The following is a 26,002-nucleotide window of genomic DNA, read 5'->3' on the forward strand; positions in this document are numbered from 1 at the left end:
GGAGGGGGGAGAGATGAAAGTAGATGACAGAAAATATTTAGAATACGACCAAAGCAACAGTTCATTTTAAGCAAACATTCATTTTATTCAACATGGACTCCACTGAACCAGAAAGACCCTTCATTTTCCGGGAAGATAAAAAGCAGGCCAGACCAAGCTTCACGATGTGGGTGGTGCTATGTTCAAGCAGTGCTGAGGTTCCCTCCCATTTCCTCATTTTTCTTGTTCTCTATATAGAAATTAATGGTTAAAAGATTCGGTTCCTGCACATGTATGGGTGAACAAACACAAGAACCATCGTGACAGACATATATAAACACTTGTACACTAGAACATGGCTATAGCGGGACTTGTGGTTCCAAAAGAAAAATCCTGCTGACGGCAAGTCCCAACAAAAGGATGCGAAGGGGAATTACTGAGAAATTTCGAAAAATCCACATGATTACCTCCCTTCCATGTAAACAAAAAGATTAATCTTCCTTTTCTTGTCAACTTCATTGATTATCTCGGCCTTTAATTTGAGTGAGAAGCATTTCTTTTTGCCTTTGTTGGAAGCCATCTTTTCCTCGGCTTTGTTGCTAGTGCTGTCTATTCTATCGTACCAGTAGGCCTACTGCAGGACTGGTGAAGTGGATGCGTGCATATATGCCTGAGCATCAACCATCACAATTCAATTAATCAGGAATCACACACTACACCCTCTCCTCTTCTTTTATTTTTAGGCCTAGCCTAGTCTTAGGTCTATGGAACATCACTTTTGGAGTGGCTCACGTAACGCGTCTCTCCGCACCATCTCTCTCGGCCACCAGACACACCTCACTCATCACTGGACTGGCCAATCACAACGCCGCACCACTGACTGCCTGTTTCGAACTCGCTTACAGCCCCCCACCCCCAATACCCTCCCCCCAGCTAGAGCTCACTTGATCTCTCCTGCTGTATCCAAGTGCGGGACTTTCCTTGCCCCACTAAACCCAAGCACATAAGTAATTCAGTACATAGGGGAAAAAAGTGGAGTCCGATAAGGTCCCGCCGCAGCGGATGCTGCTAAAGTCATGTTCTACTGTATCAGTCAGACACCTGAAATTTGCAATACATATAATAAATAACGGTTCCGTAAATTCACTTCTCAAGACAGAAACTGAATACAATAGGAGCATTGAACAATAGAATATTAGACTGAAAGGTAAACTATGAGTTCATAAGGTATTGTTTGTTTGTTTGAGTAAAGAGAAGCACATCGACACAATAATGGTCATTAAGTGCACGGAAAAGGTAAGCCAGACACAGAAACAAACGAGAAAAAGAGGGAAAGTTAAGAAGTAGAACCTACCAGTGGCGCCCTCCAACCACCCTCATACATTATGTAGGTAACAGGAATCTAAGCAAAGCAACTAACATGACAAGTATTAGAGCTGAAGAGTGAGCAGCACATATTCAGCAATTGCACATTGTGAACCAAAGAGCTTCACATCCCTAAATTTGAAACAGAGTTCGTAAGTACACAAAAATGTATTATCACATGTGACATGAATGTGGTATGAACATTTTAAAGTGAGAAATCAACTCCCTTTCACGTTTAAATATTCAATAGATACAATACACTGAAGAACAGAATACAAAAAAGCACACAGCTTCATACCCATAGCCACATGTTTCCTTCCTCCTGCAATAGCAAGCATGAACATTCACATTAATTTAATGAATTAACAATTGACACCAGCAACGGTGTAGAATTTGATCTGTGTTGGCAGTGAACATCTTGAAATACAGCAATTTATATTTCGATACAGAAATCACACCTAAATCTGCCTGCAAAGGTTTTTTTGAGTTGCGTTAATTTTGACTGTAGGCCTTCTCAACTCACTGAACCAAAAAAGTACTCCCTTGAAGGAACGTATGTCCTCTTTCAAAAACAGAAACACATTCAATTCAGAGTGGATAAATCACATGTCATAAGACCCATCTTTCGAGTTAAAAAAGTGTTAATACACTGACAGGGTAGATCTAGGTCTACACAACAAAGAAACATTATTGGTAATATTGGTAAGTATAGTCACTGTTGTCAGATGAACGTTCTAAATCATATTTTCATTACCTAATATAATTTGTCTCATTTTTTTCCAAAACCAGGCTTAACCTTTTCACTGTACTATCGTTTTTCTTTTCTTCATTAAGTCATGGAAAACCTGTACTCCTCGGACAAGAAAGAAAAATCCAAAAGATCAAAGCAAATTTATCCAGATAAAAGGGGAATGCTACTAGAGCTGACATTCACTCAATTCATGCTCCTTCACTTGGCAAGCAACCAAAATTAATTCAATGGCATAGTTGATAACATACATGTAAGCCATCTAACATTGGTGAGATAGCACAATTACCACCAAACATGTAAAAAGCTCACAGCCTCAGAAAAAGATCAGGGTGCTTTTGACATGGCAGCAAACTGCATCACCCTTTCCATTCACTTCATCCATTTCAATCTACTGTTTCTCCAATTCCCTCCCCCCAATCTCCCACAAATCCCAAAGTTGCATTTCTTCTCTTGTAACAGCAAGCATACCATTCACACAATCTCATGTACAGACTAGCAGCTGGAATCAGCATGGGTGTTCAACTTGACTGGAGCTGGCAAAGCATCATCATGGAAGCACATCAACTGAATTTTCATACTGGACTGAGTATTCTCCAGCAGTTTGCGAACCACCCTGAGAAGAGAAACGAACAAAGAGAGGCAGTGAACACACCGTCATTGGTTACAATATGAATAGGATTCCTTGTTAGTGCTGATATAATTGCAATTTGAGCATACAAAAATGTACTCGACCCCTGTATTCACTCCACAAAATAGTTACACTCCTCATATTGTTGAAAGCTATTTGCTGACTGCAAATCTTAATTATCCTCTACACTTTTCGAAGGCTCTGCTGCTCTGTTTCACTCCTTTTTCCATTTAGAGCTGGTGGTTTCACTGTCATAAGACATGTCAGTTTTTTAGCACCATGATGGGAAGGGGGAAGCACTTCCCTTTCACTTCAAGATGTCTTTATTCCCCCCCCCCCTAATGTTTTATTTTCCACCAACTCAAATGCTTCTGTGGCAGATGAAAACATCTTCACATGATGTTCAGGTGGTATTCCCTGGACTTAAGGAGGCACCATCAGTATCTATACACATAGTCTCTGTGAAGATGGACAAGAAATGGCCTTCTCTTTGGCTGTGTACACTTAGGCTCAGTGTAACCTTTCTATGTCTATCCATTTAACCTTTGTCAAAAGGGTTGAACTGCTTTCAAATGCTGTTGTGTCTTTTACTAATACACCGTTAATTCAGGACCGTTTCCCTTCCACAATTAGTAGATCTACCTTTCCTACTCTAGAATTTAATTCGGTGGATTGGAAGATAATCTAGATCATTGCATTTCTTCCTTGTTCACAAACAACAACAAAAATAACGGAAAATGTATTAAGGTAAAATACCTTTTTCCTTCATCAGACAGCTCCGGAATGCATTCAAAGGCTTCTTTGAAACATGACCTGAAAGGAATATAAGCAAATGGTATAAAGTCAAAGGATTTTGTTTGTATTTAATTTTTTACCCTTCTGGACTATAAGTCCAACAATTTGAGACTATTTTACAGAATGTGTGGGTAAAATGAAAAATTATATTCAGATCATAACCTTAAAGTACAGTTGTTTCACATTTTAAAACTAAAAAGCATAGGTCTGCTTGACCTGGCCAGTTGTGCATTATAGGACTGCAGTCGACAAAGAGGAGCTACCTTTAATAAGGAGACAAAGCACAGCTGCTAATGAATTTGGCTGATGTTGAAAATATGAATATGAAAAAGTAGTTCAGCTAATTTTTTTCTTTTAAGATATCAAGCTTAAAAAACATTACTTAATCATTCTTTTGTACTACTCTCTCAATATCATAAAACACTCATTCAAAAACTGTCTTTAGTTTTGACCTGAATCCCATTACTTAAAGTGGTAAGCAAATACCTTTTTCTTTTAAACACACGTCATAAATCACAACCCAATCACTGAAACAGTTTGGGTTTTTTTCATAAAGAAGGCAAAATAATCACAACAGAAAAAACAAAAACCAGCAGAACTAACTAGTGAAGTACTACTGTCTTTGACTATAAGCTTACTCTATGTGGTCCGTGCTGTAGATGCGAACAGTGGTGCGGAGAGCCTCCAACTCCAAGCGAGCCTGGATGAGAAATAAACGATGTAAAAAGTAGGCACACAATTAGTCTAAACAAAACAACTCTATTTTTTGCGTATGACTTGCATGCTGCACCCACTGATGACGACTCCTGGGATAATTGTTACACTCTTTGCATTGCATGTACACAGCATGTGTTTAACTCTTTCCGTACGTCGTGTTTTACTATCGTATCCATACGACGAGGGGAATTCTGTGCCACCACTTTCAAAGAGGAAATATACTTGTTAGTCCAATCCGTACGCTTTGCATAGCAGTCTGTCAAAATGATTTTTCGAAAAATACTGAAAGTTTCAGAGAGATCTAAAATGTGAAGAACACAACTCCTGAAGTACTAAATGACCCCAGGGTGTACGGATAGGGTTAATACCAACGTTAGAAGATATTTTACAGAGTATTCTCATCTTTCTGCTAGGATGTGACATCCAAACATGGCCGTTGTTGGCACCCGACAGGAAGGGTCAAAAACAGCCTTTTTTCTAAACAATCAAACCTGTGGTTATCTGAGAGTAAAACATTTACAATAATAATAATTAAGGCCAAAGAGCACCAGGTACCCTCAGGCAAAGAAGAACAAGTTCTCAGCAGAAAAAGTGGCCAGTCAGTTACACATTGACCAATATGAGTAAGTTCAGGTTTCTCATACTTTACACCACGTACCACTACTTCTTTTTCCATATTTTTCCCAATGGGTACAAAAAACCACTTGCTGCTTTTGCGATAGTTACAAGCTTTTTTTTATCTTGTTGGGTTACTGTTGGTGTTGATTTGTTTTGTTGGCATTATAACTGTTCATGTTATGAAGCATCATGGTTGTTGTTTTTGCACTGATATTGCTTAGAAGTTGTTGCAATTTGTTGCAGGGGTTCTTTTTATTGTTTGTTTGCACAGTTAGCTCATGGGATCTATCCCAATTGCAAAAGGCGAAACAAAAGCAGGTACAGATGTTGCTGCATTAATGATAAAGTGTGCTGTAAAAAGGCAAGCACACTATGGTAAGAAAAACATATTGATCTCTCTTCACATCTCTCTCCCTAACTGAATAAATCCTTTTAAAATCATTCTGTATCAACCAGTATATCCGAAGAACTGTCTATCTGCGTGATTATTCTCATTTGAGTCAAGCTATGAACTTCAAATAAAAATAAACATAGATAAAACGGGAGAGCACTCACCTGTATAGCTCCACTGGCGTTGAAGTCGGGCACACACTGGATCAGTCGACACATCTCCTCACACACAGACTCTGTAATCTTCCGCATGACGCGCAGCACAAACTTGGGGGAAATACTGTACACCTGCATGGCATAAGTCATTTTATAAAGTATTTGAAAAGACTCATTGGGAGTCTGTGTCATTGGCGAGCTGTTTGTTTTTGCTAGAGTTTTACGGCACTTGCAACACAATAAGGTCATATAAGTGCCGAAGATTAGATGTGTTACAAGAGAGTAACAAACACAAAAAAGAAGGAGAAATCAGGACGATAAATGTTTGATAGGAAAGAAGGAGCAAACCACATCAGAGCAACCGCCAACCACCCACTCTACCAACTGGCGAGCTGTTCAGATGAATTATTAGTAAAAGGTCCAAAGGCAAACTCGTACAAGTAACAGCAAAAGCATATACGCAAACACAATGGGAGACGCACTCATTTTCTTCAATCTGCTGCAACCAGCATTTTTTTTAATGCACTGGCCAAAATACAGAATTAGTCATATGCACAGGGCACAAAACGGCACTTCATTTTAGACATGAAATACAGACTGATACATTACAGGAAATAACTGCCTTTTTGTTTTAGAAATAAAAGGTAGACCAATTCAACACAGGACATAAAATGAAGACAAAACCATTTCAGGACCAATACAGAACAAAGACCCCCATCTGATGATGCAATGTCCTAGACAACTACTATTTTTCTCACGGTATTTCTAGCTCACCTCAGCGTGCACCTCTATCACACTCATGATGATTTCCTTGAGATAGTTCCGCACACCAGAAGGGTTTTTCCACGTCTTCCAATTGAAACCCCCGCGATACATGTTGGGCTCCATGGCACCCAGGATTGGGTCAGACTTCTGCTCAATGTAGCTGGAGAAGAGGCGCTGGTCTAACTCTTGGTAGGTTTCTTGGGCAGCCTGTCGAGAAAAGTCCGCTTCATTTTCTTAAATTTATATTTTTATTGGAGTGTCCCCTTTAAATGAACACTTTTTGCTAAGAAGACCCCACAAAACAATGTTTGAACAAGGATTTATTCACAGGAAAATCAGTAAAAACTATTCAGAATGTATTTTTCTTCACTTGCATCCCCTAGAATTGCTGTACATGCAGTAAAACAAGCTCATTTGTCAGGGCTAAAAGCGTTATATCATAGAAGCAATTTCTCCCCATCAGAAATAAAAACAAGCTGGTAGTTGCAACAGAAGTAAGTCATCAGGTCAAAACCTTTACTTACTTTCAAAGCTTTCTCCATCTCGACATAACCGTGCTTCGTGAGGTTCTCAATGATGCGAGGCACCACAATGTGCAGTGTATGATTGCAGTTGCTCAGCATGATGATCAGACGCTTGTCCTGAAATAGGTATAAGTAAGTGTTAATTACTAAGCATAACTTTAGTTTTTTTAGTAGAGGTTTTACGGCGCTCGCAACTGCATAAGGTCATATGAGCGTCAGAAGATTAGAGGTGTTACAAGAGAGTAACAAACATAAAAAAGAAGAAGGGGAGATAAGGATGATAGATGTTTGACAGGAAAGAAGGAGCAAACCACACCAGAGCACCCGCCAACAACCCACCAAAGCATAAGTCTTACACAAAGCTATCAATGCTTTAAAAGAATGCACACAAAAGCAACCCCGGATTTTCTATCAATTTGGAGTAAATTTTGTTTGAATACCAGCTTCGAAAAGCAATGTGTTGAACCAAGAAATCTTTTCTGTCCTTCCCATAGCAAATATGGCTCACCATCACTGAAAAAAAGAAACTAAAGAAAGCGCGCTGGGAATTTCAGAGAGGTTTTTTAAAGTGCACTTTAACCCGAGTGACTATTCCCATACAGAGGCATGTAAAAATAGAAATGAAAACAGTCCATACCATTGAAGGAATCGGATCTTCCATCTGGTCAAGTTCCATATCTTGTCCGATGATAATTTTCACACTACTGTCACACGGAAGAAAAGGAAAGAGGAAAAAATCTAAACAGGTGAACAACAGGACAAATTTTCAAAAAGCAGTTGAAAGACGAAAGAGAAAAACCAACACACACCAATATGAAAATAGTAACAACTATGAACAACAGTTCCCTCCATTTACACACAGAACCCTCCCCCTCCCCCCTAAAAAAAAAAGAAAAAAAAGTACAAAGGTGTCATTCTATTTGGAAATGAAATGCCTATGAGCAGGAACCAAAGGTGACAAAGCAAAATTACTAGATTGTGGACAAAAAGATAAAGACCAGTGCTACTGGATGAACAGTTTAGTAAACTTCAAAATTATTTACTACCCACACACCTCAGTAGACATAGAATAGGAGATGCCTAAAGTCAATTGTGATACCCAAAAAGGTCAGCAGGTGGAAAAGAAATCCCTGAAAGAATTATTACAAATTATTTTTTAAAATAAGTATGCAGACGTCTCAAAATTGAACCTTACACTACTTTGTGACGAACAGATCTTTAATTTAGTAGGAGTTTTACAGCACTTGCTGTCATATCATAAGTGCGTAAAATTAGATGTTTTCCATGAGAGTAACAGACACAAAAAAGAAGGAGGAAAGATAAGGACTACAGAAGTATGATAAGAAAGAAGAAAGAAGGAACATCCTAAACTAGAGCATCAATCAACCACCCACAGACAGACAAAAACAACAGAGGGTAAAAAAAGAAAGACTTACCAGCGACACCCTCAAACCACCTGTCAAGACTACTAGATGGATAACAACAATGACAATACGAACAACAACAATAACAATAGAAAGAAGCTTACTGCTTTGACTCTGTTTTGTGCAATGGTGGACTAAACACCAGCTGCTCCATGCAATGGGAGAAGGCTTGCAAAAGCTGGCTACACAACGTGGTCGCTTCCTTTTGAATGGGACGTTGGCTGAAGATCTGAAACAACACATCATAAGATTGTCCAACCAATTCTAATACGCGTCAGTCTAAAGGCAAAACAAACTAAAAGAATAAGAGGTCAGTCCTGGAAAAGAAAAGGATATCTCTAAAATTCCAAATAGTTTACGACTATAAATATGTAATCCCACTCACAGCATTGTGAACCAAAAACCTTTGCAATATACAGTACTGATTGGTAGTACCTTGAACAATACATGTATCTACTTCGCTTTAAGAAAAAAAAGAAAAGAAATTGGAAGGAAATATAATTCCTTCGCCATCAGAAAAAGGAGGTATTTTTTTCTCTCACATAAAAATCCAGTAAAAATGGAGGAGGTGAATTATCCTGACATAAAAATAAGTGCATGGCACATTCAGCAACCAACCTAAAGCAGTACTTTAGCACTGGAAAATTATTTTTCAAATTGAGAAACTGTTACCTCTGGCTCTGAAGGCCTGGTCATGACAACCACTTCATGAAGATGTTGAATAGCCTCATTCACAATATTCTCAAACAGAGCCGGCTGTGAAAAGAAAACAGATGTGTAACAATCAGACAGAGATAAGGGACTCACTTTCTTTTAAAACATCCATACCCCAATAACTCAGAAAAACTTTAGCATCAAAGGTAATAAGAAACCTTTTTATAACATTTTCACAGGATACTGACATTTTAACCCTTTCAGCCCAAGTTGCCAAAACTTTCCTCAAGACTTCTCATTCCCTCTTGCCCACATGATTATAAATAAACACTTTAACTTTTGGCACAACAGAAACACTGTCATCAAAAGCACATACTTCTTTCTACCTCAATCAAACAAAAGACATACCAGTTGAGTTGTTCCGCCAAGCTCATCATCAGTCTCTACCACCCAGGTTTCTTTGGCGTGTAGAGATTTCACATCTGGAAATGATATATTAGCAAAAAATGTCACATGTCATCTGAAAGGGTCATTCACAATATCTCTTTTTTATACCTATAGTGATAAAAAGGGTCCCAGTTTTATAAAAGCCTACTATAGTATGCAAGTATTGTGAAAATTCAGCTAAAACCTAAATTACAATTTGGAAAACCATGACCACTGGATACCAGCACTTTATCAACACTTCATTCACTCAATTGGGAATAGAAATGTACACAGGTGAATATTTCTTTCTGAACAAAACTATTTTTGGGTTATTTTCTACACAAATCAAACTTTGTGTTTAAGATTCATAATGTGGCAAATGGGAATGCGCTCTCATCCACAGTTCTCAATCACATCCTCACTTTTTGCTTCTCTGTCTTTGAGCACAAGTGGGGTGAAAAATCATTTCCAGACCTGGTTTTAGCAGTGAGAAATTTGTATGAAAGCAGTTTTCTTAAGCTAAATATATAAGAAAAAAAAGTGATATTTTTCTTCACAGTAAATGAAACTTACCATTCCTTAATAATTTTGTACTATGGGTACCTCAGTGCAGGAAATTCGATAAATAATGTATAAAAATATTATTCATTTCAGTAAAAAGACTAGACACTGAGTCAGAGCATTTAATAGGTGAAACAAAAAACTTCACGACTCTGCTCAGAAAGTGAGCGATTGAGAGCTTAACAGATAGCTCCATCATATTGAACTAGGGGAACTGAAATTACAATCTTGGAAAGCTGCTTACACCTGGCAAAGGTTTTCATTGTCTGAGATTACCATAAACTGACCCAACTTCAACCAAAGAGTCTACATAACAAGAGGGGCCACTCCTTTCTTTGAACCAATTAAAAAAGTGTCCTCAAAATTCGGTGGCGCCGAACAGTTACCCTACTTGTGTTAAAAAATCAAAGTGAAACCACAGAATTCTGTGAGTGAAACTAACAAGTTTTTAAATAAATTTTGGAAGAACGCTTTTTTAAAATGGTTACGCTGTCAAAAAACCTCTTCCGGAGGAAAGGGTTATTGTTTTCTTCGTTTAATTTGACTTTAGAATGGAAGGCGAGAGGTCATTAAAATTTTAAAAAACTAAAACTCCGCACTGAACGAACCCAAACTGCTGATGAACAGCAGTCGATCTGCGCACGCAAGGAGGTGCTATTCCTATTCTTCTTCTGGAAAAACGAAAGAGAGCTTCAAAACAGACTGCTGCGCCATCTGAAGCAAAGAGCGGACTTCCAGCGGACACTTTTTTGGCTGAGTGGACTATCTTGTTATGTACTATCTTTGCTTCAACATAATAGTTACCTGCAATGGCCTGCTTGAGAAGAGAAAACATACAATTTGTCCTCATGTCGAAAGCCAGTTCATTCAGAACTATCATAGTATCTCCATGGGAATCCAAGGCTGATAATGAATTCGCACAATTCCTGGGGAAAGAAGAACTTTGCTAGCAATCTAATTCAAAATATGTTCAACACGATGAATTAAATCCAAAAACTAAACAAAAAACATGTATAACACAAACATACAATAAGAAGACAGAAATGGTATTTTCCACTCAGTCAAATTTAATTTCTATTTCTTTTGTCAACATTGTTCAGAAGTGAATTTCAACAAAACTTCAAAAGGTCTTCACAATATAAATAAGGGAGAGAAACAACAGTGACTTTTTAGGATTTGAAAAAAAACTTAAAGTAAAAAAACTTATCAAACTTAAGTACTTCAGGAGTAGAGGAAATTTTTCCCAGAAAGATGACGGCACAACGCCTAAATGTCATACATATCTGTTTGTCAAACTTCTCAGGCCAGGTTGATAATAAAATGTTCTACAGTTGTTAAAAAGCAACAAATGCTTGTACTCAGCAGCACATAGTTTTTTTTATCAATTTGCAGTCTCAAATTTTAGTCTCAAGGTGAGGCAAGAGATTTTTATAAAAAGGTAGTGCAAGTTCTGTTCATGGTTTAGACATTCATCCATCTGCAAATGGGTGTTTGGTATGGAATGCATATAAAAACATCTCAATGACAACAGTACACATGTAACATTCTGCATGTCCCTATGAAGGAAAATGGGGATTTAACGGTCGGCTAAAAGTGTTGTATAGTAGTATCAGTAACATATAACACTTAACTATCAGTCTGACCTGATATTCCTCACACAAGCTGGAAGCCACGTCCCAGATACATGCTCCTGTTTGCTAGGTGTCGGCCATTTACCAAACTTTTCTCGTTCTGCCTCAGGAAGATTCTCTAAAGACTCCGGTAGAAAAGCAGCTCGCACAAAGTTGGCAAACAGGCTAATTACTTCTGTCATCATTTGCTGAGAAAAAAACATCCACATCAAGCATTAAAAGTTATTAGCAATTAAAGAGATAAATCTTGAGAGATGTTCCAGTACATTACTTGAGGAGGCTGAAATTCCTTCAACTCCCTCCTCACCCCCCCCCCCCCCCCCCCCCCAAAAAAAAAATAATAAAAAGTAGCAGACCATTGAAATTCTCTCAGAGGCATGGAAAATTATCATACTATCCATAAGTAATAATCAAGACAGATCTGTCACAGTAGCAATTTTTTCACTATGGTTTACAGCAATAAGAGCATCACTTCAAGGAGCCACTGAGCAAATATCTGCCCTTTCCAGGAATAAACAATTCAAAATAATGAACAAACAAAACCATAAATACAAAATTTAATTAATCCTGCTGAAATATGACAAAGAGAAAAAAATCTGTTTATTTTATGCAAAGACTTATTCATCGGAATATTTTCAATAACATTTCCATTTCATTCAAAGTTTGAACTAGATATGGCCAATGATGATGAAAGAGAACAGTGTATTTTTGCAAAACATAAATAAGAAATAAAACAATCATCCACCTTCATCTTCCCATGCTTGCTTGTATCTATTTTCACCCCTTTCTCAGACTTCTGAAATATCAGAGAAAGCAAACAGAACTTTAAAAAAAGAACAATCATATTAACAACATTTCACATTAATATCTGTCATAATGAATAAATACCACAATTGTAGATTCTTCATCAACTGACAAGCAGATTATTTTTTATCTTGTTTCATTTAACTGTTCAGGAACGAGGGAAAAACTTATTTCATCATAATTCCCACTTGGTATTGGTATTGAATAAAAGCAATTTTAATCTTACTTTGATATCTCAACAGTGTATTATTAGACAGTAAGAACATTTTTTTTAAAAACACACCAAGATGATAGCTATCTTTACGATAGGCCATGTGAATATAATGGTTAAATAGTATCTAAATGTTACTTCATTGATAATTTTAGTCCAAAAACCCACTTCTCTCGTGAAGTAACTTTGTCCCAGTTTCCAAAAGTCTGGAAAGTTCTGAAGCATGAGCTCCGTGAGATCCTCCACAAACAGAACTTTCTGTGGTGTGCGAAACTTCCAAGCTGCAGAAAAAAAGGAAAAAAATCTGTTAACAACAAATAATTTCGGAAAGAAAACAAGATGTTAATTCTTTTTCTTCCTCCATACATAAGCAGTGAGCAAGAAAAACAATTACCCGATTTATTTACGATAATATTTGAGATCCAACATTTTCATTTCATATCACAACATATTATGTGTGTCAGCTCACACGCTAAACAAATCATTCCCTTAAACCCGATTTCCAAAAATATTTAAGTACAGTAGAGTCCGTTTAAACCAAGGACAGTTGACTGTTAACCTGAAAACAGGGGTATAAAAAAAATCAAACCCTGATTTTTTTTTTTTCCTATCTAAGCAACCTCTCTAAACCAAACAGCCAACTAAACAGAAGGCAACCTGGCAGTCCCACAGATATCAGCTTAAGCCGATTCCACTGTAAATAAAATTCGACACATATAGTAGGTATTTATCATGCTTTTGTATAATAAAACATTCAATATAATATTTATTATCATCATTATCGGTATATATGTTGCGTGCCACTCAATTTCTTACCTTGTTGATCATTTGAAGACAGAGAAGAGAAACTAGACTCTCTCGATATTCCTGAAATACCACACAAACCACCAGTGAGAAATGTGCCACCAGGATTTATCTTGCTTATATCTTTGTTATTTTGAGGACTACTATGCTTCACAACGCATGCCTAGATCACCTCAAAAATAGAATATTTGGTCTCAAAGTTTAAGAGAGGATGGATATTTCTTGGAAGAGATAACTTCAAACATTCCAAAATCCAACAACGTACCAGCTTTATCAAAAATGGGAGCCAAAATGGAAGGTTGTGACAGAGTTAAAAGAGCCTTTAAACCCATACTCCATCGTAAGGATTTAACTTGCAAAACAAAGAAACGGGGGAAAATGCCCAAGATTTCTTACCATGCAGATAGATAAAAGTCAATATTGTATGTCATATTGATAAAAATATTCAACATAAGGTTAGCAGATATGTATTTTATAAACTAAAGGAAAATTCATACCTCCTTTGGTTGGAGACTTGGATACACGTGCAATTGGTTTCCATTGTAAGCTGTTTTGAGACGCTGCCAGATTTTCTCCTTGAAGACTGTTCTTTTCTGTTGACATTTCAAAAGTACATACATGTAGTTAAAAAGTATTAAACAACACAGAACAATGAGATTTTTTTTAAAAAATATGAGACAGTATATTGACTATTGTTGTGCACTAATCAACTCCTGTAAGACTCCAAAGAGAAAAAAAAATCAGCTCAATCTTGAATCTAGCACTCATAGCCATGGCTCAGTTGGAATCATGCTAGGCTACGGAGCAGATGACCTTAGTGAAATCACCAATGATGCATTCGTGAACTTGGGTTGACTTGTGAGATTTCAAAACACTCTGCCTACTTCTATCTGTCTTATCAGAGATGAACGTTAAGTTAGGGAAGTCCCACATCCAACATGATCAAATAGTGTTAAGAGGAATCATAAACCCCCTCCATACCAATCTTGGATTTTCAGAGTGCACAACACCCTTATAGAGCATATTTCTTTTTCTTCTTAACTTTTCCTGTAGTCGGATGTTGCTTCTCAGACCTACCTACATTAAAACATTCTGTCTCTTGCCATTCTGCCAGCCTAAGACCATGCAGTTCCAGGTTAAGTTTCTATGTCCTGTGCCCATCTTCTATTTTGTCTCTTTATTCTTCTCTAAGCGACAGCATACTATCCCTATTATATATTCTCAAACTGAAAGAGCAGCTTACCTTCCTCAATGCGATCATCTTTGCAGTCATCCAGTAGCTCTATCAGCCATTTCTGCTGATTATCCAGACATTCCCAAGCTGGGTCCCCTTTATACTCCAGGCTCACCAAGTACCTGAAAAAAGAAATCAAAACGTTACATCTGAAGGAAGATGGGAGAATACCGTAAGACCTTCTCAAATGAGGACAAAAGATAAACCTCTTTTAGCATACAAAGACGTCTGCAAGAGGGACTTGACATCAACAAAGATCAAACCTCTGCTGAATACAAGGCGTGATGTTGCTCCACACTTACCATGAGCTATTGGATACTTTGCAGGAGAAAAAGCTCTGTTTTATAACACTGACTGCGGGTATTCCATTGACAATTTTAAGTTGAAATAAATAAGTTTTACCATTTCTACCAAGGCTTTCTTTTACCACTACTGATGAAAACACCAACCTTTTTTATTGTCAACAAATTCTTTAACACAAATTTACTGAATCTACATTTTTATCAAATACATTGGGCCCAACCATGAATGGTTTCTGGGTAAATCAAATAAGCATTTACGTTACATTATCAGTTTTATCTTACCTGATGAGTTTTTTCTGTTCATCCAGGGTGTTATGAGGGTCCCTGAGTCTCTTGTGCAACATGTCTCTGAAGTTTGCAATCCTCCGCTCCACCTCTTTGTAAACTATGAAACAAAAAAATCAAGAGATCGGAAAGTTTAATTTAGAGCACACATAATAACTTTTCTTTTGAATCACGGGGCCTTGAAAGAACTTTAAAAGTAAAAAGTGAATGGATCAAATATTTGAAAAACTACGCAGTAAAGTATAATAAGGTTTGTTAAATAGTATCAATTCTACTTAACTTAGTTAAACTGAAGCTATATAAATACAGTCGAAATTTATCCAAGACAGTCCCCCTACGTCAAGGAGAAAAGTGATTTTCTTAAACAGGTAGACTTCTTGGACTGTGTCATTATAACATAGAAAATATGAAAAGTGAGATGTGGCCTCTGGTACAAGTAACTGCCCATGAGAGCAGATTTGACAGTACTTAAAATAAGTAAGAGAAGCAGAGAACTAGTTTCCGTTCACTCCTGAAATTAAAACAAAGAAAACAGTCATTACTAATCTAATTTACTGTCTTATCTAGAAATGAAAAACAAAATACCATGACCTGGTTAGATTGAATTACACATTAAACTACCATTTTTTTTCCCTTGCCCAAAGAAAAGAGTGGTGCTTGGATAAAATAAAAAGATATCACTTTATGAAGATATCAGTTTTAATATTCCATATCACCCCCCCCCCCCCCCCCCCAAAAGGAAAAATAAAATAAAACAAAAAAAAGAAGAATTTGCAATAATAGTTACCTTTTCGGAAAACTTGAATTTCTGTGTCTGCAAACAGTGACTTTGCTTTTTCATAATCGTTAATCACCATGTTGTAATCTCCCTGAAAGAGAAGAACAGAGTTACAACTATAAGGATATCATGAAAAAAAAATAAAAAAGGTTATGATTTTAGTGCACACACAATTCCTTTCTAAACAATTAAAAAATAAGGAAATTGTACATAATATTTTCAACATACCACAAGCATTTTAAAAACTATGAGAATGTAAAAGGAGAAGCATTCAGCATTGCCAATGGTGGGTCTCTTTATAATAGATTCTATCTTCAGTGCACACATCTTTATAAACATGCGGTAAAAGAAAATTTCCCATGGTGATAAATCTCAAACATATATTTCCAATGACAATAAATGAGACTACAGGCTGCACAAAAAGGCCTATCCAAAAGAATGCCTGCAAATGTCCGTAACAATATTCAACGCTAATGTATTAACCTTTTGAATGTTTCGTTGGATATTCAAAGGTAGATGAAAGAGAAATCTGAACTTTTGGATAACACTGAGGGCATTTCTTGTTGAGTCTGCCTTGTCTTTCCTGCCCAGAACTTCTTGAAACAGTCCATCAGCACAGGATTTCGCCTCTGCAATATAATTAAGATAAGATTAATATGTACACAAAGATCAACTTATCTATGGCATTCCTCACATGATGGTCTACCACCTTTTCACATAGCGATATAAATATGCCAAATCCAAGTTCTACAGAATTAAATTTTTATCATCCGAGTCAGAAATGCACATGAAACGATGTTCGGTGTACTAAAAGCTATGGAAAATAACACTGACAATTGTCATAAAACATTAACGTTATACAAAATCCAAAATCCACATTTTAGAGAACACTGTTATTCTTCTCGGGTGCACTGGCTCATAAACTGCAAAAGTAACTCTCATTGCTCACGCCTCCAAGAATTTCACACAGATTTCCATAAAGGGTGACTCTTCACAGGAGCGTGCGCACACACGCACACACACAAATAAAGATTATATCACCTTGTCTTCATTGAGATTGCATTTCAAGCACTTGTGTTTCTCAACAGAAAGTTCAGGAGTGAAACAAAATAGAGAGCTTAAAAATAGAGTGAAGTCTACTTTAACGAAAGGTTAATCCAAAGACAGAGGTAAACTGAAAAAACAAAAATCATTTAATCATTTTTCTTTTATTTCAGCAGTCTTTCTACCAGTGAAACTCCAATGATCCTGCAGATTTTGGTTAATGTGGATTCCACTGTGGTATATATTCAGGAGTAACAATTGCTAAGTGACTTATTGATGGAAGCTAAATGCGACTTGAGTCCAAATTCCTTGTTTTTGACAAAAATTTATTTTTAAACCTTTGAGCCCTGACCTCCTGGGGCTACCATGCCCCTCTGCCTGAGCTCCTCTGAGTGATTCACACCTTCATTCATATTATTGTCAGAATCAGATTCCATATCCCCACTCAGGGTAGTCCTTGTCATTATTACCAGCATCAACTTCAGAAAGATCTTCAAAATAATCAATAAAAAAGCCTGTGTAGTAAACACTGTCTCCGGGCTGGTTTTTTGTCCCAAGCGGGCCGGTTTGGGGATAAGGTCTCACTCACCGGTGTACCAGTGGCTAGGCATATGGGCAGTCTTCTGCACCACCGGTCTACTGTTGGCAAGGGCTCAAAGGTTTAAGACAAGGTACATTGTGGGGAAAAACTTGGACATCATCAGAAAGGGAATTTTGATTATGGAAAACCTACAGTGTGGACTGGTTTGATATTTACAAGATGGAATCCTTATTTTAATGCCTCAAGGTTGCTATTTATGGCCACTTTAGCCAAAACGTCAGTCCCTACTGACTCTCTGCTATCAATATAAGTATATAATTTAAGTAATATCAATAAAACAACTGCAACAGCTCAATGTGCTTCATAGTCAGAAGCTCCATCGAAAATTTACTTGACAAAAATGTTTCTATCACTGAGACGTGATTCACAGTAGCATTTCAGCATAACATACTTCACTAAAATTATACTCTGATAATACTTACGCATAAGTAAAACAGCATAAGAATTCATGCAGTTTCCTCGAATGTCATCTTCCTTGTACTTTTCATACATTCCTTTTAATAGAAAAAAAAAACAATTAAGAAACAATGACAACAATAACAACAGTACAAAATTACATGGCATACTTTTATAGGAGGAGTGTCCAAAAATCAAATCCTCAATATTTATGAAACTATTCATCTCTGCCTGAATAAATGTAAACAACTATGTTCTCTCTCATAATTAACTGCTGCTACGTTCACTCACCATGTGCACATTTCCAGACTAATAAACATAAATACGAATATAGGCAAAACACCAACTCACAAACACACACCAACACCCAAGTAGGCCTATGTATGCATGAACAACCACACCAAACACAAACATTAACCAACAAAAACCATCACATTAATCAATTCACAGGAGAAAAATACAACTTTTGGAAGCAAATAAGAAATTGTGCAATAAAGAAAACTATTAAAAAATTACATAAACACACCTCATAGGCCCTGCCATTAACAGGACATAAAAAGTAAGGTCAACAACAAATTGGTGAGCAAAGGACAACTGATATATAATATATAGATCTATATGACATCCCTCATGAGAAAGCACAAAAAGCTAAAAAAAAAAATACCAGAAAGACTGTCCAGGCAATCCAAAATGGCTGTCAGATTGGAGCGGACAATGGTAATGGGCCCCTCTGAGCGTTGACTGGCTTTTCTTTTCATGAAATTTAGGCCTGCTTTCAAGTCATCAAAACTGAAACAAGAAAACAACCACTAAATACTTATTGAACATTTTTTATTCACTCTAAGAACAATCATAACCTCATTTTTTCATACATCTAAGCATTTAGGGTTTTACAGGTTAATTTGCACATTGGAATGATAATCCACATTTCATAAGTGAGTACCTGCCGTGTGTTAGAGATTTAAGTAACAACTTACGTATTATCACATTAGACTTATATTTCAAACATAGTATCTAGTTATTCGGTATAATCAAACTACTTTCTACCACAGATGATTCAGCCTCACTTTCTCCCTCTTCTCCTCTGTCTTCTGTCTTCTCCATGACATTACTTTAAAACTAGAGTAATACTAATTCCTGAATACCGTACCTGCCATTTTGATGATGCTCAAGCAGGTACCAGCCTGGAGAGAAGTTCTCAAGAGACATGTTTCCTGACGCTGATAAAAAGAAACGAAAAAATTCATTGAAGGAAAGATCAGGAAAGAACGCAGCTGAAATTTGCAACAATTTCTTGAATTAAGATTCATATTTAGGGTCTAATGGAGGTTCAGTGGATGAACAGTTCAACACCAACAGCAATCTGGAAAACATGAAAATGACTTTAGGAAGTCCTTCACAAACCAAGCCTTCCTGTCATCTATTTATAGCTGTATATCTTAAAATATGAGCTAGCTAAAAGTGTACAGATATGGCCTTCAATATCAAGCTTTACACCACTCACCTTCTGGAAACATCTCAAGAAGCTCTTCCTCTGTCAACTTAGGCCTGAAAAAAGGAGTAAAAAAAAACCACACAAAAAAAGAATCAGTATAATTATTACATGTAGGGGCAGACCCAGAGATACTTATTTGAAAAACTTGAACAAATGGGTGACGGGGTAACTAGGATAATGTGGGATTTTTTAAAGTAAAATAAGATAAAATAAAAGAGATGATAGGATTTATAGACAATTCAAGACAAGATAAGACAAAATAAGACAGATAAGATAAGACCATAATTTATTGTCTCAGAGTGGAAATTTCTGTGGCTGTACTGAAATGGTAAAAAACATGTCAAGCAGACACTGTTCAAGTCTCCTCGCCACTGAGAACCATGATCCCAGATGTCTGTTTCAGATCTGGCACTGCGTGATGATGATGATAATACATGCAAAATGTCCAAAATGGACTTACAAATGATAAAGAAAATAAAAGAGTCTTTAGGCAAGTTTTCATATATAAGAAAAGAGGGAATCCAGTGTGGGTGAGGGTGAGAGAGGGAAAGATAGATTTTTTCCCATAATGTAATTGCATATTTTTATATTATATTACCAAGACAAAATTTGCATATCATAAGAAGGAAACCTTATGTTCACCCTTTAACACCTTTCGGATTGCGGTGAAGAATACTCGCAAAGCCATATTGCTTCCCTGGGACCGGGGATGAGTATACTCACCGAGCAAAATGACTTAGATCTAAACAAAAGCCAATTGAAGTTTCTCTAAACAAATCCATATTTGATGAACATTAGTTCCATTTAGATATTTTGGTTCTGATTTCTAGAAATTTTGAGTGTGCGGAAGCTACAAAATGGGTTTAAAAAGATATTTCACTATACTCAAGATGCTACACGCAATTTGTATGGAAGCAGACAGTGATGAAGATTTCAGATTGGGAGTCTTCAGATCGAGAAGAAAGTGATGTAGACCTGGTGGCAGTAATCATTGGTCGAGGAGTAATTTACTCTTTAACTGCATCTAGAGTCTGGACAAAAGCTTACAATAACATAATTAATTGTCTACACCTATCTTTTTTCAATCCTTTGTTTAACTCTTCATGGTAGGAACAATTTTAAACAGCCTTATTTTACAATAGGTCAAATAGTCCACATATAACTCATATATAGAACTAAATCACATCAAGGAACCAACTAGTAAAATAAAATTTATAGAATCCACCAACATAAAGCAACTATGTAAGAAATTAAAGGATTGAAAAAGAAAAAACTGGGACTGACTTGACATATTTCCAATTCAAGAAGCAGTAGAATGAAATTTCAAATGGGACTCAATCAATACTCCCTGCTGTGTCATGAAAAACCCATTACCAATAATAACTCCCTGAAGTAGAAAGAGTGACCTTAGCAGAGATCACAGTACTTCTTAGACTAAAGTGATCTTTTTAAGAGACAAAACAGAAAGAATTTATCAACATATAATAGAAACAAAGCTATAAACTCACTTGTCGCTCTCATCCAAGATGGCTAAAGGATCTTCTTCTTCCTTTGCAGCAATTGCTGCTGAAGGACGACCATGGTCCAAATTTGGTCTCACCGTTTGAGACTCATCAATCCAGATCGCAGACTCTTGTAGGGGACCTGAGACATAAACATGGAAATCTCAGCAAAATATTCTTTTTCTCTACAAGAAACTTTTAGAATTTAAATCACATGACGCGGATATATCCAACATGATTAACTGAATAAAGAACAAAAGTTTTTCTACTTCAGTGTACTTCAAATGAAAATGTGTGTTGAGTCAAAAGCTGAGATGTGCCGCAGTGATGTAAACAAATTTTCTGCTTAGAAGATACACTGCCAACAGGCATAGCATTTAATCAATTACATACACACATATTCAAAACCAAAGAAACAGGAGTTATATAATCAAATTATAAGTTTCTTTTTACAGTTTACACTATAAGGAGATTATGTTTCTTTGTTGCTTGCAAAGCAAAAAAGTAAAAAGTCCTTTCAATACAAGAAATCCTGATCTCACTTTGATCAAGTTTGACAAGAGCTTAAAAATTATCTCCTGCCGGGGTCCCTTCGGCTAGTTCTGCATCAGCAGCGACAAAGTATTAGTTATCTTAGAAGAAAATTTTGTTTGTTAATAATATTCTTATCAGGTACCTTACCTATTTTCTTTTTCTAGTTCTTTGCAAAACACAAAGGGAGTAAACATCAACTTTTGATGTTACATAACTATGAAACAAACAGTTAAATTTAAATCTTTAAAAATCATTTCTGAAAATAAGCCTTTTTATACGACATACATTAAGAAAACCTCAGCTCCTCCAGCACTCAATGATTTTCAAATAAACTCAACAGTCAAGGAATTCCCTTGAACAGAACTACAAGCTGATAATTCATCAATAAAAGGTTCGACAAAAACAGATTCTCTTCTCACCTATTTGCAGGAAATATCCCCGGAATCCAACAGTGCAGCTTCCCTTGCCACCATTTCGAGTCACCGGAATTATATCTCCTTTCCCTTTGCCAGGTCCTGTCCGAGCTATAATTTTACTTGAGGATTTCCATTCTGCTGATAGCAGACAATCCATTCCACATATTTTGAGCCCTGCAATAGAAAAAAAATGTTTCAACGAGATGGAAAATGCACACATTTATATATTATTTTATTTCTTGATCTTTAAGTGAATCCTGTATTGTTACTAGTTGTAATATTTTCGAAATGCACCGGAACATTGTTGTTCTTATTACTATGTTGTCTCCCACAAGTAAATTTATCAAACTGTACCTTAGTCTGTTTAATTTGAGGGTGTCAGCTGGGGTTACGATTTTTTTATAGCATAAAATAATTAGCAAAAAGCAGAAGGGTTTTTTTATATGACATGAGATTGAGATGCGCGCGCACATGCATGCATGCACGCACACATAGTCACTCGCACATAGTAAGTAGTTTGATCTGATAAAATGGTATTCTGATAGAGGGCTTATATATATATATGTATACATATATATATATATATATATATATATATGTAAATATAATATATATATATTATAAAGCATTAAAGGTAATTGAAATACAAGATGATTAAGATGGTATGAGTTGTAAAAATGCTTTTTGTATCTTTCTTCTTTGTTACACCGCAGAAGTACCTAGTTCTTTCACTTCCTATTGATATTTTGATTTGAAGGAATAAATGATTTTGGCAAAAAGACGAAACTAATTTTCCTAGTGCGAGCAATAATTTATCAAAATAGGGGAATCTTGCAGATGTTGAAATTTTGCATGAATTTCATAGTACTTGATTCAGTTTTACTCTATAGCTAAAATCATCTATTTCGATCTCTTGAGTTTCCGGCCAAAGATAAATATATATGACAGCATGGGTGGGATCAGGTGAGGTGACAGAAGTTAAAGTCAGAGGGTCAGGGTTACTGTACCAAGGTTGCTTTTGACTTTTAAAAAAAAAACAATTCTCTCCTGCAGGATAAATTGGTGGTCATCCTCAGGCATTGAGTCTCATTAACAGATTAACTCAACTTTTGACTTTCGTCCAAAAAAAACCGTTTACGAACAAGATGAAAATCATTTTTATTGTTAATTATAATATAATTGTATTTCATAATACCATACATATAAAAATCCTTATCACACTGCAAAATTTGCAGAAAAATTACTCCACACACTTTATGAACGGCTAACCTTCTAAGCAAAGTATTGACTTGAATGATAACATACATTCCTAAGCCGTACAATATTATGGCAGCCACTCTTTGCCCTCTGTAAAAACTTCGCTGGATAGCGAACTCAGCATAGGCGCCAAAATGAAGTCCCGAACACCAGTCTCCCAGTGTCCATATAGTTGAGAACTTACACACGCAACTTTCTACGTCACCCTAAGTGAACCGGGATTACGTAAGAGTGCAGTGATGTATTTTAGTGCAGCCTTTCTACCTGTGCTATTCTTGGCTGCTTTTACGCCTGTCTTTCAGCTATTCCACTGTGAACTTAGGGTAGGTAAGATCTAACACCTAGCCTTCTCGGATGAGGGCGAAAAATATTAAAGACCTCTTGGCGGTCCTAAAATCCATTTTTATAGAGTACGCTTCAGCTGCACCATGGCAAAATTCAAAGTTAATACCTAACCAAACTGAAAATTATATATACATGATGAATGTGTTCCGTGCGCCCATATAACCTTTTATGCAGTTGCAAGCGCCGTAAAAATACTAGTCAACCAAAGTCCTGATACAATTTGGCAATTTCACTCTACAAAATACTATTTTAATGTAAATTATTCAGAAAGGTCTAAACAAGGGTATCACAACGTTCACCACCCTTAGTCCTGCAGGACGACTTGCAGCCAAAACTTCACTTCATGGTTAGTGTAAGTTCCGTAATAAGTCATTCTTACTTCAGCCCTTCCTCAAAAGCCAAAAATTAATGAGGCAGAGCTATTTATGCTGCGACAGTCACATTGATGCAAAACAGGATGGTTGGATCAATTGAAAAGAAGACACGGTATCACTAAAAAAAAAAGCAGAGCGCAGAAAATCAGGTAGCTACAGTTTATTCCATTACAGTGGTGATTTGTTACTTTTTAAAATTTTAACCATTGCACTGCCCGTGATTTTCTTGAGGGCCAGCATTTTCTCTACTTTTTCGTCTTAAAATCTATTTAGGCCTACTCAAATTATGAAAGTGTTGAAAACATTTATTTGTTTGATATTGAGTTTTAGCTCTGCGCCCAACTGTTCACAACTTCATTACTTCAACAGAATTCAGACTTCAACTTTCAAACGAATAGCTAGAGAACGACAACTTAACGCCATTGGCCTGGCCGATATTTATAGTATAACAACCATCTTGTTTGACCTTGCAAGGAGGATGCCCGCCGCGTCATTTGATAGTGATTCTAAAAATAGTGATGATTTTGCAAAGCGCATGGTTTGCACTGGCAGTTTCCAAGCTTCGCTCTTCAAATGAGTCTTTCCTAGAGATTCCCCTTAGCATTACTGCTTTTGCGGCTCATAGTATCCATTTGCAAACCTTACTACTGTCTCGAATTATATTACTCCATTTGCAGCTCAGCATCCTATTGAGTCCAATCTCTTGTACGTGTTAAAATTTCTTGTGCTTACAAAACTTTAAAAGTAAACGATCCGGATTCAAATGATTGATCATTTGCACTGTGTTGTTGAACTTTATTTGAACTTGCTTTCGTACGTAGGCCTAAGTATCTTAGTCTTCTTCTTCTTCTCAGTTTACCTAGTATATAATATATATCATTAGAATCAATCTGGGCGGAAGAAGGGTGCTGCACAATCACAGACAACTGAACCGAAGAGTTGAGCAAGTTGCAAAGAAAATAATGATAATCCCAGTCGGTAGTCTGCCATCGTGGGATCGAGTTGCCACCATGACTGACAAAGTGGAAATTCCTCAATGACGTCAAACAAAATGGCTGCTACTATAAATATCGGCCAATGGCGTTCAGTTGTCGTTCTCTAGCTATCCGCTTGTCTTCAACTTCAAAGTGGTGAAAAAAAAGCGATCATTAAGATTCCCGCGTTAAATTTTTTCCAATTTATTTTCCATAGAGATATAGCCACAGGCATGTTTCGTTTTTGTCCCTAACCCTAACCCTGAACCTGGAAAACACAAATCGGAATTAAAAGCAGGAATCTTAACAATCGCCAAAAAAAATCTTACTATTCTTACCAATCAGATCACGAGGATCATCTCCAAAATTTTCTCCTCTTATAGTTATTCTTGTTCCTGGAGGTCCTTCTTTCGGGGATACACCAGTGACAAGGGGAGGTGCATTCCTTGGTGCCATTTTTCTCGATAATTTGTCCTCAAATCAGAAAGCTGCAGTGGTCGAGTAAATCGCCTGTTTTGGAAGGGACCTGCCTCAAACCAAAGGTCCAACCAAGCTGAAAACCTAGATTCTAGAGCTAGGATCTAGATAATCTAGATATCTAGATCAAGACGTGGGACAAATCAGTATTTAGCATATATTTCTTTAAATAAAGAACAGGCCTATTCTTGGGTTCATCAGTCGGTAGAGGACCCTTTTCATGCCATTGCACAGCTGAGAAGGCTGAAAATGAGAGTCCCCGCAGAGAGAGAGAGGGTGTCTCTGTTGATGTTATGTTTTTGATTTCTACTTCCTGAAGATCGTTTCCGATTCATAATATATGGTATCGATATAGATCTAGTAGCTTTTTGTTGCAAATACACATTTAAAAGTCTTTGCAAAACTATTTTAAAAAGAACATGTCAGGATGCAACAGGAAACATTAACATTATAAATGAACGCTATAGAATACATTTTGAGCTATAGCATGCTGCAATAAAGTGCTGAATCAAAAACAATAATATGTAGTCGAGTTCAATTGGGTGTTACAAATGGCGAAGCATACAAAACAGTATTATTATTTATTATATTTTGTAACGGGTTATTGTTAGAAATGAATAACGGAGGGCCTAGTAGGTTCATGTTCAATCAGGCCTCTCATACCAAAGATAGTTATGTACTATCATTGCTCATACTCAAAGGTATCGAATAAACGGGGGGTGGGGGAGGGTAGGAATCAGCCGGGGTTGGACAAGTTGTCCAGAATTAGAATTAATAAAATGGGG

General features: G+C 36.7%; 1 protein-coding gene across 1 annotated transcript; it reads right to left on the reverse strand.

Moving 5' to 3' along the window:
* Nucleotides 1–2,116: 2,116 nt before the first annotated feature.
* Nucleotides 2,117–25,521, reverse strand: LOC101850343 (exocyst complex component 2). Its single transcript, XM_005101715.3, has 27 exons — nucleotides 25,079–25,521; nucleotides 21,794–21,964; nucleotides 20,847–20,982; nucleotides 19,348–19,391; nucleotides 18,994–19,063; nucleotides 18,508–18,632; nucleotides 17,870–17,941; nucleotides 16,286–16,431; nucleotides 15,812–15,893; nucleotides 15,022–15,124; nucleotides 14,447–14,559; nucleotides 13,701–13,796; nucleotides 13,216–13,266; nucleotides 12,568–12,680; nucleotides 12,130–12,180; nucleotides 11,397–11,572; nucleotides 10,558–10,679; nucleotides 9,175–9,248; nucleotides 8,785–8,868; nucleotides 8,217–8,341; nucleotides 7,326–7,392; nucleotides 6,689–6,805; nucleotides 6,174–6,371; nucleotides 5,409–5,531; nucleotides 4,157–4,218; nucleotides 3,480–3,536; nucleotides 2,117–2,708 (listed from the first exon to the last, which is right to left on the reverse strand). Exons 1-27 carry the CDS (start codon nucleotides 25,194–25,196, stop codon nucleotides 2,588–2,590), a joined length of 2,817 nt encoding a protein of 938 aa, XP_005101772.1. The 5' UTR covers nucleotides 25,197–25,521; the 3' UTR covers nucleotides 2,117–2,587.
* Nucleotides 25,522–26,002: the final 481 nt, after the last annotated feature.

This window comes from Aplysia californica, unplaced genomic scaffold (genome assembly GCF_000002075.1).
Source record: "Aplysia californica isolate F4 #8 unplaced genomic scaffold, AplCal3.0 scaffold00295, whole genome shotgun sequence".
Lineage (NCBI taxonomy): Eukaryota > Metazoa > Mollusca > Gastropoda > Aplysiida > Aplysiidae > Aplysia > Aplysia californica.

What these genes read in the sequence shown, in the direction of transcription:
- LOC101850343 (XM_005101715.3), bottom strand. Translation starts at nt 25,196, where the DNA reads ATGGCACCAAGGAATGCACCTCCCCTTGTCACTGGTGTATCCCCGAAA. An exon ending in ATCTTGGATGAGAGCGACAA is followed by an intron (nt 19,392 to 20,846) that starts GTGAGTTTATAG and finishes TCCTTTTTTCAG; the next exon opens with GCCTAAGTTGACAGAGGAAG. An exon ending in TACAGCACGGACCACATAGA is followed by an intron (nt 3,537 to 4,156) that starts GTAAGCTTATAG and finishes TATTCCTTTCAG; the next exon opens with GTCATGTTTCAAAGAAGCCT.